Raw genomic sequence first — 19888 nt, forward strand, 5'->3', positions numbered from 1 at the left:
ATCACATGAAATGTTGAAGGGTCTTCTTGAAGAAGAAGGAAGAGGAGGAGGAGGAGGAGGAGGCAACTTATCAAAATATGAACAATAAAATGGCAATAAATATATATCTATCAACAATTGAATCTAAAAAACACACACAATAAATGAACAAGCAGAACAGAAACAGACTCAGATACAGAGAACATTTTGATGGGAGGGGGGTTTGGGGGTAGGAGTGAAAAGGTGAAGGGATTAAGAAGTACAAATTGGTAGTAACAGAACAGTCAGAGGGATCAAGTCTGCAACCTGGGCTTGTGCCCTGACTGGGAATTGAACCATGACCTCCTGGTTCATAGGTCGATGCTCAACCACTGAGCCACACCAGCCAGACTGAAAGGCTTTAATGTAGAAAATTAAAGGTTTATAAAACTGTTGGAAGTGCTGGAGGAGTGATATCTCAGTTTGTACTTGGAGTGATCCTCAAAAGCTCACCTATAAGTGGCTACAAATGAGAAGCTCACATAATTATCATAGCCATGTGCCCCCAACCTAATTGTAAAGAAGACTGTGATTAATATGGATTTAGTCTGTGTCCCGAGCAGAGAAGGGTGAAAACAGTGGAGGGCATTCAGAGTGATATTGGAGCTGCTCAGCACAGCCTCCTGTTGTCCCCCGCCCCCCCGCCCCCACACATATCCATTCTTTTCTTCTCCCTGAGAAAGACAGCTCTTTTCAAGCTGGGAAATAGTCATCCAGCATAAAGACTACATTATTTTCCAGCCTCCTTTCCAGCTATGTGTAGCCATATGACTACGTTCTGGCCAATGGGATGTCAGTAAAGTGATAAGAAAAATTTCTGGGATGTGCCTTTAAAGGGAGTGAACATGCCCTTCTTTTCCTCCTTCCTGCTGGCTGCGAGGTGGACTTGATGGCTGGAACTGCAGCAGCTGAACCTCAGACATGAGACTCTTGTTAAAGACAATAGCACAACACAAGATGGCTTATGTTTCCATCAGAAATAAAATTTCATTATGTTTAGGCTCTTCTGTCCCACTCACCCCACCCCCTTTTGTCATTGTACCTGAGCCTAATACTATGTAACACAAACTAAATCGGGGGGGGGGGGAGGGGTAGAATATAAGTTCACTGAGGAATAGAATATTTCACAGAGGAACAGCATGTACAAAGGCTTGGAGTTCCTGCGGTGGTGTGCTCAGGGAATGCCAGGGGTTTTGTGTGGCAGGAGATGAGATGTAACTGGGTTGGGATGAGCCACAGCAGAGGATGGACCGAACAGGCAGGACGGTGGCAGACAGAGCCGCTGGAGGCTGAGTGTGATTAAGGTGAGAGACAAGGGGAGTGTGATGCTATTGGAGGTAGAAATAGGGAGAGGGGATCCATTCAAGACACATTTAGGAGCAAAACTCAGGAGTTTATAAATGTCGGTTTAAGTATATGGAGTGGGCAAGTCATCAGAGGAAGGCCTGGGCTTTCTGGTTCCCCTCCTCAGAGGCCCTATGGGTGAAGGCCAGCCTTTCCCCCCAAGGAGAAGCCTAGTCTTGCCCCAATTCTTTGGGCCCAGAGTCCCTGGCCCAGGTTCTGCCTCTCACCACCTCCTCTTCTCCCCCCTGACTTCCTGCTTGTTCCAGGATTATTTCACGAAGGGGAGGTGGGAGGTCTTTGCCCTGTGAATGCTGACTCTCCCATCTGCCCAGGAGCCTATAGGGGAGCTGCCAAGGCTGCTAGGGTCAGGTTGGCATCTGGCCACTGCCCTGTCTGGCTGGGCACAGTGCCTCTGGGCAGTTGAGTAAGAGTGGGCTGCAGCAGACAAACAAGTTTGTATCTCTCACTGGGCCAGCCAGCTGTGAGTGGGGAGGTTGAAGGTCATGGAGTTTGGGGTGAGCTGGGTGAGGAGTGGGCCACTCCTTGTAAATGTTCCAAGAAGCCCTAAGACACTGGGACAGGCCCCGAGATGGGGGCATTTTTAACCCTGTGGGTGCCAGGAAAGGGCAGGAGGTGAGCACTGGGAGGCCGCTGAGGTCATCTTTCTTTGAACTGCCACGTGATATTTACTCAAAGGAATTGCTGCCAGAGGCCCAGGTCCTGGAGTATAAAGCGGAATGTCTGCTCTCTGTGCCCAGAACTGAGCAGGTGAGCCGCTGGGGCAGAGGGCAGAGGGACAGGGGACAGAGTCCCCTGGAGGACTGCAGGGTCTCAGCTGAGCTGGAAGGGAGGGAGCACCACTGGAGCACCACGTGGCAGAGCTGCTTCTTCTCCTGGGCATGCCTCTGCTCCCGAGCCATCCACGGGAGGCAGGAAGAAGGGGGTGAGGGTGCGGCAGCCCTGCCTAGGAAGGCTCCTGGGGCCTGGCGGGGGAGGGGAGACCTTTACAAAGCAGTTTGAGCTCACACTCCGTGAGCTCTTTCCCTCCCCTGGGAAAGACACCCTTCTCTTCCCAGCCACACTCACCTGCCTCTGTCCCCACGCACCCACTATAGTCCTCACAGCTCTGAGCTCCCTACGCCCCAGGGAAGTGTTCACAGACTTGGGGCAGGCTGCCCTGGGACTGGACACCTGGGCAGGGCCCCTGGGAGATGTCCCTGTCTTTGCCTCCTCACCATAACCGGGCCTCCCCGGCCTTCCTTCTCAGGACAGGCGATGGCCCGCGTGGCTGCAGCCCTGGCCTGGGCGCTGGCGCTCCTCTCAGGTGGGTCTCCCCTGGCAGGCGGGTGAGGAGGTGAGGTGGAGTCTGGCCGGAGGCCCGCGCTCACCCCAGCCTTTCCACAGCGTTTCCCACCGCCCACGCGCGGAAAGGCCTTTGGGACGACTCCGGGCAGAGCAGCCGGGACAAGGGCAGGGTGGAGCAGACCCAGCAGCAGAAGCTGGCCCGGGAGTCCGCGTGAGTGCCCGGGCAAAGAGCTCGGGGAAGGGAGGAGACAGGCCGTGGGATTATGGCTGCCTCTGATTCCCCAACCCGCGGTCGGCTCCTGCTCCGGAGCAGAGGAAGCAAGCTGCCAGCTCAGCCCCATCCTGGCCTTCCTGGCTGTGTGCGCCCTGGCCGGCGGCCCCCACCCCCCTCTGACCTGGTTATAGCTGTTGCCCCTCGCCCCCCGAGGCGTGGAAGCTGGAGGGGAGAGAGTCCCCAGAGTAAGAGGACTGAGTCCAGGAGCCTCTGTGCCCCCTCTGGCGGTGCTGGTCTGGATCTGCCAGGGCAGTGCCTGTGTGAGGAGGGGCGGGTTCGAGGCTAGGATAGCGCCCTTGGTTTCCCCATTAGATCAGTGAGCGATACCTCTGGGCAAAGCCGAGGATGGGGCCAGCAGTCTGCCGCCTGATGTCTGACCTCTTCCCCAGGAGCCTGAAAGGCAGCCTTGAGCAAGACCTCCACAACATGGACAAGCTCCTGGAAAAGCTGGGCCCTCTGAGTGGGCAGGGGAGCGCCCCTTCCGGGCTCCCACCCGACCCTGAGGGCCTGCGGCGGCAGCTGCAGGAGGAGCTGAAGGAGGTGAGCACACGCCTGGAGCCCTACATGGCGGAGGCGCACGAACGCCTGGGCTGGAACCTGGAGGGGCTGCGGCGGCGCTTGGAGCCCTACACCAGAGGCCTGATGGAGCAGGTGGCCCTGCGTGTGGAGGAGCTGCAGGAGCAGCTGCGCGTGGTCGGCGAGGATACCAAGGCCCAGCTGCTTGGCGGCGTGGCCGAGGCGCGGGACCTGCTGCAGGAGCTGCAGAGCAGCCTGGTGCACCACACCGGCCGCGTCAAGCAGCTGTTCCACCCGTATGCCGAGCGCCTGCTGAGCGGAATCGGGCAGCACGTGCAGGAGCTACACCGCAGCGTGGCCCCGCACGCCGTGGCCAGCCCCGCGCGCCTCAGCCGCTGCGTGCAGCTGCTCTCGCACAAGCTCACGCTCAAGGCCCAGGCCCTGCACACGGGCATCCAACAGAACCTGGACCACCTGCACGAAGAGCTCAGCGCCTTTGCCGGCGCGGGCGGCACGGAGGAAGGGGCCCACCCAGACCCCCAGGTGCTGTCCCAGGAGGTGCGCCAGCGCCTGCAGGCTTTCCGCCACGACACTTTCCTGCAGATCGCCGCCTTCACCCGCGCCATTGACCAGGAGACGGAGGAGGTCCAGCAGCAGCTGGCGCCACCCCCGCCCAGCCACAGTGCCTTCGCCCTTGAGTTCCTCCCTGCGGACGGAGGCAAGGCCCGGAGCAGGCTGCAGGCCCGTCTCGACGACCTGTGGGAAGACATAAACTACAGCCTTCGTGACCATGATCTGGGCCATGGAGGGGAGCCCTGAGGGCCTATTTGCCCGGGCCCACTTCCCAGCTTCTTGTTCGGGGAGCCCCAAGCATGGGTCAGTCCTTGATAGTGGCCTACTGGGCAGAGGGTGGAGGGCCCTGCAGGATGGGTGAGGCCACCGAAGGGCTGTTGTCCCTTGCCTACCCAGCCTCCTGCGAGTCCCCAACCCGGACGCATTACACTCACCAGGATTTGCGAACCTGGCTTCCCGTGCTCATTTGGGAATCCTCCCGAGTTGCTCCATTCGGTGCTGGCGGGAGTGGGAAGGAAGAAAGGCGCTCTATGCGGGTATTAAGTGCAAGCCCGTGGCCATGGGCTGGAAGCCTAGTCTCTTCAGGCCCAGGCTTGGCTGTGACCACTCTGGCCCCCTGGTAGCCGCGTCTGCCGCTGGTCCCAGAGAGCAGCTCCTTTCCCCAGGGCTGCTATGACAGCTTCTGTTGGGGGAGAGCAGGGAGAAAGGAGGAGAATGTGACTGTGTGTGGATCCCTGCACCCTCCCATGCTGGTGGGAACAAATGGTGGGAGTTGTAATGGGAGGGAGCAGGGCCCATATTTTCTTACATAGCTCTGCATTTAAACAGCCGGCCAAGCCTCCAAACTGTGGGGGCTTCCTAAACCCTCTGGGGGGTATACTAGGTGCCCTCCCCATCTCTGACACTCAGACTGAAGTCTAGACTTCTGACTCCATTGAAATAGATGCTTATAATGGAAGCTGGTCTGCCTGGTGTGACTCTCATTTGGGCCATGGCTGAAAGCAGTGCCCTCACCACTATCCCCAAATCACACCCGTCAGCCACTCCAGGACCCTGCTGTACTTTCTCAGGAACACCCTTTCAGTGCGAGTCTGCCAGAGGGGCCTGGGCCTGGCTGTGCGCTGCTTTAGGGGAGAGCTGTGCTTGCCTGGGGGTGGGCATGGGTGAGCGACCTTTCTCTGCATCTGCATGATTCGTGGGCCTGCTCAGGACAGGACAGGACAGTGTGCCTCACCTGTAGGCTCCTGAGGTGGCCTCTCCCTTTTGTTCCTGCTGTTCCAGATTTTGAATGGCCCCTTTTTATGACACTGACCCTCTTTTGGGAACCCCAAACTCTTAAACCCCCCAGTCCCCACATACAGATTCACTTGGAGGCAATGAAGCTCCTCATAGGTCCTCTGAGAACCCTGAAGCTGGGGGTAGGTGAAGTGGGGGGTAGTGGGCAGGGTAAGCACACCCCTTCCAGCACCCTTTCTGTCCAGCTCAGCCTGCCCTGCACCTCCTCACTTCCTCCTAACACAGACCCCACATGAAGCTGGCTGCATCATGCCCGCAGACTAGATCTCTACCCAGATATCTGGATTTAGCAACAGAACTGAGAGCGGTACCCAGGGAGAGGAGCTGCTGGAAAGGAAAGTTTACCCCCCTCCCTCCAAATAAAAGGTCTTTTTGTTGTTAGGAAACTGGGAGGGGAAGTCCGAGGGGGCAGATGTGGTAGGGATGAAGGTGTGGAAGTAAAACTGAGGGTTGTGTATTTGTGGCTGGAATCTGGGCAGGTGTTTATGAGGACAGAAATAGGGAGTGAGAAAAACAGAAAAGGACTGAGGGACTAGAGCCGCAGCAGCATCTGGCCCAACAGTGGATCGAAGGAAGCCCAGGATGTCGGCAACAGGCCTGATAGTTAGAACCCTGTGGATGGAGACACTGTGAAGGAACAAAGCACTGCCCTGGCTCTGGGAGATGTCCAGGGAGAAGTGACACCTGAATTGAGGTAGAGGCAAAGCCTGGATCCGGCTATGGAAGTTTGGATCATATAACCCTGGCAACAGGGAAACCCTGTACTGCTCTCTAAGGGCCCAGAGTTGCCTGGCCAGGGTGGCTCAGCTGCTTGGGCATAGGCTGGTGCGCTGAAAGGCTGCTTTTGCCAGCTGGATCCCTGGTGGGCGTGCAGGAGGCAGCCCATCAATATTCACTCTCACATCCTCACATTGATGTTTCTCTTCCCTCTCCCTCTCTTGTGAAGGCCTGGGGTAGAGGGTGGGGTTGGCTGGAGGGGGTTAGTGGGGGAAAAAGGGTGGGGTTGGCTAGAGGGGGTTAGTGGGGGAAAAAGGGTGACATATGTAATACTTTTCAACAATAAATAATTATTTAAAAAAATAAATTAAAAATAAAAAACTAAAAAATATACATCAGATAAGCCCAAATTACCTGTACTCTTAAAAAATGCCAATGTCATAAGACACAAAGACAGACTGAGGGACTTCCAGGTTGAAGGAAACCAGAGACTTGAGAACTAGGGGCAATGCCTGGTCCTGAATCAGATTCTGGATTGGAGAAAGAGTTGCCATGGAGAATATCAGAGGGACAAGACTTGGAATTTGAATACAGATTGTATCTATCTATCTATATAAAAGCCTAAGCAAACGTTAGGACCAGTCAACCGAATGACAGGTCGACTGGTTGCTATGATGTACACTGACCACCAGGAGGCAGATGCTCAACGCAGGAGCTACCCCCTGGTGGTCAGTGCACTCTCATAGCCAACCTCCGTGGTCCCTCCCCCTGGCCAGCCTGCCCCGATTGGCCCTGATCTCCAGTCAGGCTGAGGGACCGGACCCGTGCACAAATTCATGCAATGAGCCTCTAGTATTAGATAATAGTACTGTACCAATGTTAAATATCCTGTATTTGGTAATCATAGTTTGGATATGTAAGAAAAGATTCTTTTTCTCCCAGCATGTGTGTAGGGCAGTGGTCGGCAAACTCATTAGTCAACAGAGCCACAGTTTGCCGACCACTGGTGTAGGGGATATATGCTGAAGTATTCAAAGGTATAGATATCATTGTCTGCAATTTACTCTTTTTTTTAAAAAATATATTTTATTGATTTTTTACAGAGAGGAAGGAAGAGGGATAGAGAGTTAGAAACATCGATGAGAAACATCGATCAGCTTCCTCCTGCACGCCCCCCACTGGGGATGTGCCCCCAACCAAGGTACATGCCCTTGACCGGAACTGAATCCGGGACCCTTGAGTCTGCAGGCTGACGCTCTATCCACTGAGCCAAACCGGTTTTGGCTAATTTACTCTTTTTAAAATGTTTTTTTTTTTTATTGATTTAAGAGGGGGAGAGAGAGAGAGAGAGAGAAATGTCAATGATGAGAGAGAATCATGGATTGGCTGCCTCCTGCAGGCCCCACACTGGGGATCGAGCCCACAACCTGAGCATGTGCCCTTGACTGGAATCAAACCTGGGACCCTTCAGCCAATGCTCTATGCATTGAGCCAAACCAGCTAGGGCGCAACTTACTCTTAAAATAATAATAATTGCGTGTGTGTAGTGACAAATGTGGCAAAAGTGTTAATAATTAGTGGTTTAAAAAATAATTACTGGATTTGGATAGAGACTAAAAAATAACGCATTTAAAAATCTAAAAAAAAAAAGGGGGGGGTGGGGCCCAGGGTCGGCCGCCTCTCTAAGGAAGGGCGGGGCGGCCGCGGAAGTGCCGCCGGAAGGGGCGGGGCCACGGGAGGCGAGGAGGCCGGAAGCTGCGGGCGGCGCTCCGTGTGGTTGCGATGTCGGCAGGCGGGACCGTGGAGCCGGGACCCCTGGGGGCTGCGGCAGCTCCCTCGCCCGCCTCGGCCCCGGCGCGGGTGTTCCGGCCCTTCAGCGCCGAGGACGAGGGCCAGCAGCCCACGGAGATCGAGTCGCTGTGCATGAACTGCTACCGCGACGTGAGCCGCGCGCGGGCGGGAGGGCCGCCGGGAGGCGGGGCGGGCGCCCTGGGGCACGGCCGCGTTGGGGACCCGGAATGAGGCCCCTTCGGGGTCACTGGATGGGGAGCTGGGGTTCACTGGTTCTTTCCTTGGCTTTCTGCTTCCCCAGGGCGTGACGCGCCTGCTGCTCACCACGATCCCCTTCTTCAGAGAAGTGATCGTCAGCTCCTTCTCCTGCGAGCACTGCGGCTGGAACAACACGGAGGTCCAGTCGGCGGGCAGGATCCAGGACCAGGGGGTGCGCTACACTCTGACGGTCAGGGCGGCGGAGGTGAGAGCAGCCCAGAGCCGCCCCGCAGAGCCCAGCGCAGGGCGGGCAGTGAGCCAGCGCTCTGGCCAGGCCGCGGGCCCGGAGTAAATCTTTACCCTGCGTGTCCAAGCCTCACTTTCTCCTTACAAAGTGGGGCTGGCGCTGTCAGCTGACCAGGTGGGACTTGTGAAAGTGCTTTGTACATTGGGTGAGAAGGCACCACGTGAGCAGGAGTTAGGCAGGGAATTCTCCCTACGTGGGCAGCCGGGCTAGTTGGACCCCTGAGAGGAGCGAGCAAGAAGCCGCTGGGCCGGGGTCTGATGGAGGGCAGCCTGGCCTTCCCTGAGGGGAGGGGGGGCACTGCTGACCTCTGACCTCTCTGGCCTGCACCTGCTTTTTTCTGACCAGGACATGAACAGAGAAGTAGTGAAGACGGACTCTGCCACCACAAGGATTCCAGAGTTAGATTTTGAAATTCCTGCCTTCAGCCAAAAGGGAGGTAAGTTCAAGATCAGGGTATTTGGGCTGTTTATGCTTAGCTGGAATCCTACTCATTTTCTTGTAAAACCCCGGGCCAGGTCTAGTGGCTGTGTATGGGTTTCGTAATCATTGGGATCTTCATTGACTTAACATAAGCAGAACACTTAGATAAAACAGTTTGAGATAGTGTTTACTTACAGAGTTTTGTCATCACTGTTATTAGAGCTGGATGGAACTTTGTTCCTAGCCTCATTTTACAGATGAATTCAAGGCCCAAAGAGGTCACATGAATTGCCCAGGGTCATACAGGCACTTGAGAGCAGAGCCAAGACTCCCCTGTCCTTTGTTCTTATTCACCAGCTTTGACCACTGTTGAAGGATTGATCAGCCGTGCTATCTCTGGCCTGGAGCAGGATCAGCCCACTCGAAGGGTGAGCTGGGATATTCCGATTGCAGCAGCTCAAGGAATAATTACTTACTGGTATATGCATCTGAGGAGAGTGTTCAGCTTTCCATGTAGGTGAACTGTCTGACTGAACGTTGGAGGACTTTTAGGGGAAGCATATGGCGAGGCTATAGCTGCCAGGATGTTGCATACAGAACATTTACTGTTCTTTCCGCTTCTGTTCTTTCTGCTTCCCCTTCGCCAGTGTATATTGAGGCCTTGTCGCCGCCAACAGACTATATATCATTACCTCTGAAGAGCCTGTCCTCCCTTGGGTTTAGTTATGCTTTCTGAGTGTTGCACTGTCTATTTATTATGACACAAGTGATATAATTACATATTAGTCATCTGTCTTCCTAACTAGCTGGGGAGCCCCATGAGGGGACTCAGATATTTAACCTGGCACGAATGCCTGGTTCAAATGGTTGAATGAGTGAGAAAATGAGGCTCATCTGGCACCACCCATAAACTTCAAATTATGTGCTACATCTTATTGTGAAGTCTGAGTCTCTCTGTTCCTACTCACGCTAAGGCGATGATTTCCTGACGGAAGTGACTCGGGCACTACAGGAAGTGAGGGCATAAAGTCTATTACCAGGGCTGATACTTTTACTCTCGGTTTCTGTCAGGCAAATGAAGAAGCCGTAGCTGAAAGACTGGATGAGTTCATTGTCAAACTGAAAGAGCTAAAGCAGGTGGCCTCTCCTTTCACCCTGGTGAGTATTGAGGGTGTCCAGGTGCCTAGATTTAAGAGAGGAGAAATCATTAAGACTGTCTGGGATTTTTCCACTGTGGTGCCGAGTAGTCTGATGGTAAATGGAGGATTGTACATGGCTTATAATTACTCTTCACCCGTCTGTTAGATCATTGATGACCCCTCAGGGAACAGCTTCGTGGAAAACCCACATGCTCCCCAGAAAGATGATGCCCTGGTGATCACACATTATAACCGGACTCCGCAGCAGGAGGAGATGCTGGGGCTCCAGGTAAATGAGCTGAAGAAGCCAGAAGAGGAGATGGTTCCCTTAACTACCTGCTGCTGCCCTGTGTACCTGTCACATAGCATGTTTGTGCTTCCCATCAAGCTCGTGCCAAGGGCTTAGGGCACACTTTACAATAAAGGACGGCAATAGCTTTGGTCTTTTCTTAAGCTCTGTTCTTCCTTGATTGGGGCTTTGCTTTCTAGCTTTTCTGTTAAACTCATGAGGTGGCAGCTGACAAAAGCAAGCCACAGCATTTTTCCACGCTCCAGGGCAAGGTGTCGGGAGGCTGAGATACACGTGCAACATGTGATTTGCATCTCTGCTACTTTAGGCAGAGGCACCAGAAGAGAAGCCGCAAGAGGAAGATCTCAGAAACGAAGTGAGTCCCATTGGCTACTGTGGAGGAAGGAGCAGAGTTGTGGGCTGAGACTGATGCTGTTCAGTGGCTCTTCCTCTCCACCAACACAGGCGACCACCACATACCAACTGAATGCTTTAGCCTGACAGGGCTCACCTGCCAGGGAGGGCTCACCCCCGCATCCCCATGTTGTGTTCCAGGTGCTGCAGTTCAATACAAACTGCCCGGAATGCAATGCTCCAGCTCAGACCAACATGAAGCTAGTTCGTATCTTTTGTCAGGCAGTTGGGTTGCTCCTCATCTGACTTGGGTGTGAGGATAATCTTCAGGCTGGAGACCACTGCCTTCATGGAAAACACGTTTCATTCTGAGTGATGAGGATGTTGCCTGTGATGAGGCCGCACCTTGGCTTCTGGGTTTACAGAGAGAATTGGGCTGTAGTCTTTTTTTTTTTTAATATATTTTATTGATATTTTACAGAGAGGAAAGGAGAGGGATAGAAAGCCAGAAACATCGATGAGAGAGAAACATCGATCAGCTGCCTCCTGCACACCCCCCACTGGGGATGTGCCCGCAACCAAAGTACATGCCCTTGACCGGAATCGAACCCGGGACCCCTCAGTCCGCAGGCCGACGCTCTATCCACTGAGCCAAACCGGTTTCGGCTGGGCTGTAGTCTTGGCTCCTGCGTGTGGCCTGGGCCAACATTTGTGAACAGGAGTCACCATGGGTTGTGACCTTGCCCTCTTCTGGAGGACTAGGGCTGCTTCTTGGGATCTATTTCCTGTAATCCTGGGACCAGCCATTGTGTTTGGGTTTGGATTTGTTCTTCTCAGAGGGTGGTCTTGCTCGTGGAAGCAGGTTCCCTTAACTCCAGCTCCAGAAATCCCCCACTTTAAGGAGGTTATCATCATGGCTACCAACTGCGAGTACTGCGGTCATCGGACTAACGAGGTGAGGGCTCCATTGGTTGGGAAGACTAACTTGAGGGTGACCTGTCTAACTTTCACCCTTCTTAAATCTGCTTTGGGATGAGGGGATTGGGGGTAGGTCTTTCTCTTGGGCTTAGTGTAGGGTGAGGGGCCATTGAAGGAATTGGGAATTGGCTTAGAGGAGAAAAGTTAGAGATAATCATAACTTGTTTATCTTTTATCTTCCTAATCATAACTTTTTTAAGACCTCCCTCTCTCTCCTCATCCAAGGACATGTTTCCCTTGATTTTAGAGGAAGGAAGAGGAAGAGGGAGAGGGTGAAACATTGATGTGAGAGAAACAATGATCAGTTGCCTCCCATTAGCATGCTCGTTTAAGACATTTTAAAGTTTGGTTTTAAGGAACAAGGAGGCAGATTTTGACTCAACATTTTCTAAGTTCATAAAAATAGAATGGGCTGCCTTGGAGGGCTGTAAATTCCCTTTCCCTGAGTTATTCAAGCATAAGCTGTTAAATTCTTAAACCAGAATATTATAAAAGGGATTCACATGTTGGATGCAGTTGAATATCCCCTTCAAATCCCAATAATCATTTTTTTTTTAAAGGTAAATTAGAGTTTCTTGGCAACTTGGGGCGCGTTTTGGCAGGTGCTGGGCACTTTGCTCCTGGCCCATTCTCGGTGTTTTTTATTTGGATGACTGCTGCTACTATTGATTTAGAAGGCTCTGTGCTTGGTCGCCATTAGCGGGCCTGATTGGAGGTTTAAGCCGACCCTGTGAGGTCTGCTGGGCACGAGGCTCGGCTCGGGGCCTTCTTGCTGTTGCTGACTACTGTTGTCTGCAGGTGAAGTCTGGAGGAGCAGTAGAGCCCTTGGGCACCAGGATCACTCTCCATATCACAGATCCCTCAGATATGACCAGAGACCTGCTCAAGGTAACAGCTTGCGTGGGAAAGTGACTATCTTCCTCACGGGACTTGTCTCTCAGGGAAATTGTCTTCTAAATTATGTCTTGGGACTGTGCGGTGCCTCCTTACTTCTGTGAGTGTAGGCTCAGAAAGCGACCCATAAGCTCTTTCTGATGAGTGGGCCGCTGTTTGCCTGCAGTGTCTGTGAGGCTCTTGTCTCTGGCCTCTGATGACAGGATACCTAGTAGCTTGGAGCCATGACTCAGTGTCCCTTTATTAGTTTGGTTCCATTCCTGTGGTACATAGGATAGGAGTGAGTCCAGCTTTAACTAGAAAGTCAGAAAACGGGGACAGTTGACTTTGTCCCCAAACTGTCACTGGTGGTATTAATTTGGCAGGAGGACTCTGGTTAGCTTTCTCTAGCGGCTCCTGATTTAAAGCTTAAACTGACCTCTCATCTCATAGTCTGAGACGTGCAGTGTGGAAGTCCCAGAACTGGAATTTGAGTTGGGAATGGCTATCTTTGGGGGCAAGTTCACCACACTGGAGGGGCTGCTGAAAGACATCCGGGACCTGGTGAGTAGTGCACGGCTACTTCAGTGCCGCTGTGGGGAGGGGCTAGGTGACCTCACGTGTCCTAGTTTATGGAGCTGATAATGGGGTTTCTTTGCTGTGAAGCTGATTTAAGAGACTTAAATTTATTTTGGATTGTGAAGATAAGTTTATGGGAAATTCTGAGTGGAAATTCCCAGGCCTTAACTTTGAGACAAATGTGTGGTTTTCATTTCACTAAAATGAGGGGTGAGGGTCCTTTCAGCATCTAAAACTTCCCAACATATATATGCATTGTTGACTTAGCCCATATATTTGTCCTCCGGATGAATCATTTCATTTAATTCTCAGTCGTTAGGCCTTTTATCTTTGTAAATTATACTTTGCATTTCTTGTTAAATTAGGACTAGGGCTCACTCATATTGTAAGAACATGTTTATAGTTTGTTTCACATGGGCAGTTGCCGCCTTGGCAGATTAACCCATAAGCTCTTAGGAATAATCAGAAAGGTGGTTATGGTATAAATGAAGACCATGCTTCCCTAACTGGACAAGCTGCAGGAGTTGCACCAGAAGTTGGCTTAACTTCCACCCCCATGAGGTTTATGGTCACACCTATAATACAGAGCCAACATACAGCAGTGTGGATGACATTTATTGCAGGTGACCAAGAACCCTTTCACGCTGGGTGACAGTTCCAATCCTGGCCAAATGGACAAACTGCAGGAGTTTAGCCAGAAGTTGGACCAGGTGAGAGGACTCTGGCTGGTCAGTACTTGTGTTCCTGGGGCTCCAGTGAACAACAGGTTGCCTACCCTTTCTTGCTCCCTTTTAAACATTTAACCAGCATGTTAGGGATTCTCCTGGTTTCCGATGTCCCATGTCATTGTCTTTCTCGGTTTCCTCCCTTATATTGTTGGAGGATCTTCTCCACTAGTTTCCTGAGAAAATGCATGGGAAGTGAGATTTCTGGGAACTTACATCTCTGAAAATTTCTTTATTCTAGAATTTAATCACCCTAGATTGATTAATGGCTGGGAATAGAGTTCTAGGATGGAAATAATTTTTCATCAAAATCTGAAAGACCATTGCACTAATGTCTTCCATGTTCCAGTTTGGCTATTTCGAAGTCTTCAGGCATTTTGATTCCTGATCTTTTGTATGTGACCTGTTCTTGTTGTACTTCTTGGTCCCTGTGATGTGAAATTTCAGGATGTGCTTTGTTGTGGGGTCAATTTGCAACCACTGTGCTAAGCACTTGGTAGGTCCTTTGAATCTGAAAACTCATGTGGCTCAGTTATAGGAAGCTTTTTAAGATGATTCTTTTGAGAATTGCTTCCTTTCTGTTCCTTCTGAAACCCCTGTGTTTTGGAATATTAGACTGACTTTCTGGTCTTCTATAAAATACTTACCCTTTGTCCAGTCTTCAGTTTCTTTGTATTTGCTCTACTTTAGGAGATTACCTCAACTTTATTTTCCAACCTTTTAGTTGAGGTTTTCATTTTCACTAACATATTTTTATTTACCAAGAGCTTTTTTTGGTCTTTGAATATTCTTCCTCTGCCTTTTTAGAAAATAGTATAAGGATGTAGCATTTTTTTCTTCTTGAGAATATTAATGTTGGGGTTTTTTTTATTTGGCACTTTATTTTCCTTGCATTGTTTCCATTTCCTCCAAGTTGTTCTTTGTTTTTTTTCCATGTAATTGTCTGTCTTTTAATATTATGAGCTTTGATGTCTGGTAATCATTGGTTGTCTATTTAAAAGTAGAAGACTAAAAAACCTGAGTGGCGGTGTTTTGCTGACATTGGGCTGATTATAAGGGATTTAGCTTGGCCTTCTTGTTGAGGTAGCGCCAAAGCCAGAGTAGTTAGGTCTTTCTTCTTAGGCTGGTCAGGTTCCCGTCAGGGGTGTTCCATTTCCTGGTCTGTGTTCTGGGAAGAGGGCTGGGGGGTTGTATGTCTGTTTCCAATAAGGGTACATTCATTTAATCTCCTGCCTTGATTCCCTCCCCTCTACCCTCAACTGGGCCATGGCCCCAGTCCGTAGTGTGTTGTGGTATCTTCAGAGAATCCTTCAGTCTTCTGCTGGGATAGAGGAAGGGCAATCCTTCCGTCTTCTGGGATAGAAGTTGGCCTGTTTGGAGTGGGAGATGAAATCGGGGATGTAAAATTGTTTCTTAAATAATATCAAACAGTTCTTATTTTACTTATTATTTTTAATACTTTTTAAAAAATCGATTTCAGAGGAAGGGAGAGGGAGAGAGGAATAGAAACATCAATGATGAGAATCATTGATCAGCTTCTTCCTGCATGCCCCCTACTTGTGATCAAGCCCACAACCTGGGCATGTGTCCTAACTGGGAATCCAAACCTGATCTGGTTCATGGGTCGACACTCAACCACTGAGGCACGTTGGCTGGGTAAATAATTCTTATTTTAGATCTTCTCCACCCTACTTTTAGAAGTACTCATTTCACCAGTTCATGAAACTTGGGCATACTGCAATGTAAATTGGCTTGATTCTCATCTGGTAGACTTAGCTTCTCCATGCTTTGTAAAATTTACATACTGTGTTCTCTCCTCTTTAGATCATGGAGGGTAAAATGAAGGCCCACTTTATTATGAATGACCCAGCAGGAAACAGCTACTTGCAGGTACAGTAGACCTTCCCTTATATTTCATGGCGATATGTTTTCTGACTTTTCTTGAACATGTGTCATCTCTCCAGAAACCGAGACTTGGTTCTAAATGAACTGCTTTTTATCAAGAACTTAGAACATAAGGGAGAAAGGGGGGAACGTGGGAGGGGTTGTAAGTGTGTGTCAAGAGGGAAAAAAGGATACTCCTAGGCTCCTCCTTCCTATAGTCTAGTTCTTGTCCCAGCTCTAAGTCCAGTGATGGTGTTTTCATTCTGCAAATCTGACTGTGGAGCGAGGAGAAATGGTCCCTTGTCCATTACAGGAAAACTGAAAGGTGTTAAACTGACTGGGGAGATATTCTGCTGATTGACAATAACATTAATATTTATTGAGCAGTTATTATGGGTTAGGCAAAACTGTTCTTACACTCTTCATAAGAAGATGCAGGTAGAAAGTATTTTAGGTGGACTGTTTCCTAATTCTGCCTGGGGCTGGTCAGTTCCACTCCTGGCCCATGTGGGCTCTGTTGCTTCCCACTAGTTGAGCCTAGTCATGGGGAATTGGTGGTGCTTAGAGTAAAAAACTCAAGAGTTCTTGAGGAAGTGGGCATTGGAAGTGGCCTGGGGAGGGAGGATAGCAGGATGTATGGGCACTGATGATCTATCCTTGGCCTTCCAGAATGTGTATGCACCTGAAGATGATCCGGAGATGAAGGTGGAACGTTATAAGCGCACGTTTGACCAAAATGAGGAGCTAGGGCTCAATGACATGAGGACGGAGGGCTATGAGACAGGCGTGGCCCCACGGTAGCAGTGGACCGTTTCCCAGCCAGCCTCCTGTACTGCTCAGACCACAGGCTTATTTATTACTATTGGAAAAGCAGAGAGTGACCTCCCCACCTACTCCTGTGGGGAGGGCACCAGGTCTGAATCAAAGACCCTGGCACACTTTTTAAAGTGTGTGGTGCAAGTGCACCCCTGTTGGGTTATTTGACCTTATTTTGGAGGTTGTGAGTCAGCTTGGGAAGAGACCTGGAAGCAAACTATGAGGAATGTCACTATCACTTTTTCCCACAAGTCTTCACCCTCTGTCCACACCGTGCTGTCCTCTAGAGCTGGAACTCTGAAGTTGAGGAAGATGGAAGACAGCTGCAGCTGGAGTTTAGGTGTTGGTTTTGGGTGTACAAAATACTTTCCACACGAAGGGAGTCTTCCAAGGGAGGGAGTCCTGTACAGGTGAAGAAGTTCTCATTAAAATGATGGCTGTCAAACTGCACTGGCCCGAAATTCACTGTCCTTAATTGATATGCTGGTAGACTCAACCTCCTGAAGAAAATTTTCTCCAATGTGGCCACTGTAATTTGGAGATTGGAGCTGCCATTTCATTCATTCCTTCACAGATGTGAGTGCCCACTTGGTGCCAAGCACACACTGACGAGTGAACAAAACAAAGCGCTGCTTTCACGAAGCTTGAAGTCTAGTGGGGAAGATTGACGTTGGGGGTGGGGTCGGATTGGTAATAAACTGATAAGTAAAACGGTGTGTCACGTGGTGATTAGTGTTATGGAGGGATGTAAAAGCAAAGGAGGGATATGGATAGTGTCAGAGAAGGTGGGGTAGGTATTTTAAATAGAGTAGTCAGGGAAGGTCTTAACAAGAAGGAAATAATCCCACATTCAGGCAAAGCTGAGAAGGAGGTAAGGGAGTAAGCCATGTGAGTAGCTGGGAGAAGAGATTTCCAGGCAGAGGAAACTGCAAATGCAAAAGCTCTGAGATTGGAAGTTGTTGGACCAGTTGTGGGTATTTGAGAGCCTCTAGTCCTGCTCTTAATTACAAATGGAGAAACAGGTTCAACCAGAGAGGGAAGGCTGCTTCCAGTTGTGTGAGTTGGCCCTCTGTGGCCCAGGGCCCTGGACTCCCCAGCGAGTGCTCTGTGTTCTGCATTAACCACTGATGACTCCTTCAGTGCTGGCTGCAAGGTAGTTCAAGAAAGACCTGTTGATTGAAATACTATGGCAACCCTTAGCATTTTGTACTGCAAAAGTAACTTGGAAGAATTGCCTTAGAGGGAGGAGGCTTAGTAGTGCCACGCATCTACTCTCGCCGCTCTACTGCACTATTCTCAAAGATCACAAGTGGGGTTTTCTGCTTGGGAAATGTTCTCATTTTCGATTCCTTATTTCTGTCACATTGGACAGTGGACCATTTCTTTTCTCAACCCTTCTCTCGTGATGTTGCATCCCTGCTTTCCCCTGTACGTTGGCATTCCTTATGTGGAATCTCTCTGCCTCCTCCCTCTTAAATGTATTTGTTTCCGGAGGTTCAGTTTTCCGACATCTCTCCATATTGAATTCTTTGGCACCTTAACTACTGTCATGTGGGACTGACTCCCATACATGTACCTCAAATTTCTGTGAGCAAGAGTAAGGTGTTTTAAGAATTTCAAGACTAAAGTTAGCAATGACTCACAAACTATAAAGCTATAGCACTTTGAATAGGCTTCTAAGCAAAGTGTTGTAGCTGCTAAGCCAAGTGCTTTACCCTATTAGATTGCCTATAGATGTATGTCCAACTGACTTGGGGATGTGTCCCCAGGCCGTTTGATCATTTGTCTCTTGAATGACTTTCCCTATAGGATGGTTGTGCTTGCAAGATGGGCCCTGATGTCAGGTTCATTTCCCATTGCGAAGGGAAAAAAGTGGCATTCTGGTTTATCACTCACTGTCTTGTGAGTTTGGTGTTAGGCAATCTCACAGATTCCAACCAGTTATTGGGAATGATAACCCGAGTTTCTGAACCAGGAAAGATTGAGGAGGAGGTACCAGACAGAACCCACCTAAGGTACCTCTTGCTCTGACGGCCAAGGCCTGGCAGCCTTCAGTTTCACATTTACCTCCATCCAATGTCACTATACAGCCTGATGGGGGTGAGAGTCCTACCCCCCTGCTCTGGCATATGGCATGTGGTTAATAAAATCTGTTACATGATAATTCTCAGCAGATACTTGTAAATTTTTCATCCTGTATTGAGCCTTGTTAGGTGACTGGAGGTAGCATGGGTAACAGGTATGGGAAGAGTCCTGCTCAAAGGCCAGGGGAGGAGAACAGTCAAACCGCCAGCCCAAGAACATGTAGATTCAGTTTCACAGCCATGATAAAGTTTAAGTTTTGTGATTATATTAGACGGGGAAGGTAGAGTTCGTTGGGGGGAGGTAGAGTTCATTTGTACAGGCACTTCTACTTCATATTTCAAGCATATTAAATATAGATATATTTAGCCAATAGAGCTGTGAACACAGATATGGAGTGTACATCTGTCATGACATGAACATGGGATAAATATGAAGGGCAATTGATTTTGCTAGCGGAGAGTGTTAATGGGTTCAGTAAGACTCATTGTAACGTCAGTATGTGTCCTTTGTACATCTGTGGCATCTCAGCTGTAGCACACTGTAGGGAATGATTCCTTTTTAAATTTAGGCAGTGTTTAAATACTTGGCTTTATTCTTATTTTTAAAAATGTTTGCCCATGTCTCTTTACAGGAAAATGCAAGTGTTTTCAGCTGTGAGGAGAAGGGCTGGTGCTGGCTGTGTGTGCTTGCTCAGGATTGAGGAAGCCCTTTAGTGCCGGCACCTCTAATGCCTCAGTGTCCTGGTCTGTTAAATGGGGATAATAAAAGCGGCTACTTTGTAGGGTTTTTGTGAGGATTAGTGAGTTAGTAATTGTGAAGTGCTTTTATTTATTTTTTTGTTAATCCTCACACAAGGATATTTTTTCCATTGACTTTTTAGAGTGGAAGGGATGCAGGGAGAGAGAGATTGATGTTAAAAAGACACACTGATTGGCTGCTTCCTGCATGTGCTCGACCAGGGCCAGGGATTGAATCTGCAACCCAGGTATCTGCCCTTGAGTAGGAATTGAACCTGTGACCTTTCAGTGCACGGGCCGATGTTCTAAGCACTTATGCACACGGGCCAGGACGCCAAGTGCTTTTAGAATAGATGTATTTTCTCATATAAAAATTTTAAGGTGTCTCTGTTTCTGCTTTAAACCCTTTCTGGGAAAAAGTAGCTATAAATAAAATCCCCATTTTAAAGATGAAGAAACACCCTCAGAGAGGTTAGGTAACTTGTGCAAAGCAATGTAACTGAAGATAGAAATGGGCTGATGGGGCTGAGAGGACTATGCTGCTAATGTGCGCTGGAGTAGAAATAGGAGCGTTTCCAAGTGTCTGCTGACACCAGGGCTGTGTGGAGTTCAGTGTGAGGTGCACCAAAGGTGATTAGCATCCAAGGCAGGGTTGCATATGGGTACCATC

At 49.9% G+C, this 19888-nt stretch overlaps 1 protein-coding gene across 4 annotated transcripts; it reads left to right on the plus strand.

The window, feature by feature from the left end:
* Positions 1–1760: 1760 nt before the first annotated feature.
* Positions 1761–18558, plus strand: LOC308258243 (zinc finger protein ZPR1). 4 transcript variants are annotated; one of them, XM_080688605.1, is made up of 17 exons: positions 2125–2305; positions 2630–2686; positions 2767–2878; positions 3331–3481; positions 8136–8297; positions 8685–8775; positions 9117–9187; positions 9831–9917; positions 10065–10187; positions 10516–10563; positions 10743–10809; positions 11426–11496; positions 12318–12407; positions 12846–12956; positions 13595–13681; positions 15521–15586; positions 16250–17112. In XM_080688605.1, exons 2-17 carry the CDS (start codon positions 2638–2640, stop codon positions 16379–16381), a joined length of 1518 nt encoding a protein of 505 aa, XP_080544731.1. In that variant the 5' UTR covers positions 2125–2305; positions 2630–2637; the 3' UTR covers positions 16382–17112. The 4 variants fall into 4 exon arrangements, with proteins under 4 accessions (XP_080544733.1, XP_080544731.1, XP_080544734.1 ...); XM_080688606.1 differs by lacking the exons at positions 2125–2305; positions 2630–2686; positions 2767–2878; positions 3331–3481 and adding an exon at positions 7761–7984 and having other exon boundaries at positions 16250–18558; XM_080688607.1 differs by lacking the exons at positions 8136–8297; positions 8685–8775; positions 9117–9187; ... (8 more) ...; positions 15521–15586; positions 16250–17112 and having other exon boundaries at positions 1761–2130; positions 3331–6400.
* Positions 18559–19888: the final 1330 nt, after the last annotated feature.

This window comes from Plecotus auritus (genome assembly GCF_963455305.1).
Source record: "Plecotus auritus genome assembly, chromosome: 9".
Classification (NCBI taxonomy): domain Eukaryota; kingdom Metazoa; phylum Chordata; class Mammalia; order Chiroptera; family Vespertilionidae; genus Plecotus; species Plecotus auritus.

What these genes read in the sequence shown, in the direction of transcription:
- LOC308258243 (XM_080688605.1), top strand. Translation starts at nt 2,638, where the DNA reads ATGGCCCGCGTGGCTGCAGCCCTGGCCTGGGCGCTGGCGCTCCTCTCA. An exon ending in TGACCAGAGACCTGCTCAAG is followed by an intron (nt 12,408 to 12,845) that starts GTAACAGCTTGC and finishes CTCATCTCATAG; the next exon opens with TCTGAGACGTGCAGTGTGGA. An exon ending in CAGGAAACAGCTACTTGCAG is followed by an intron (nt 15,587 to 16,249) that starts GTACAGTAGACC and finishes TTGGCCTTCCAG; the next exon opens with AATGTGTATGCACCTGAAGA.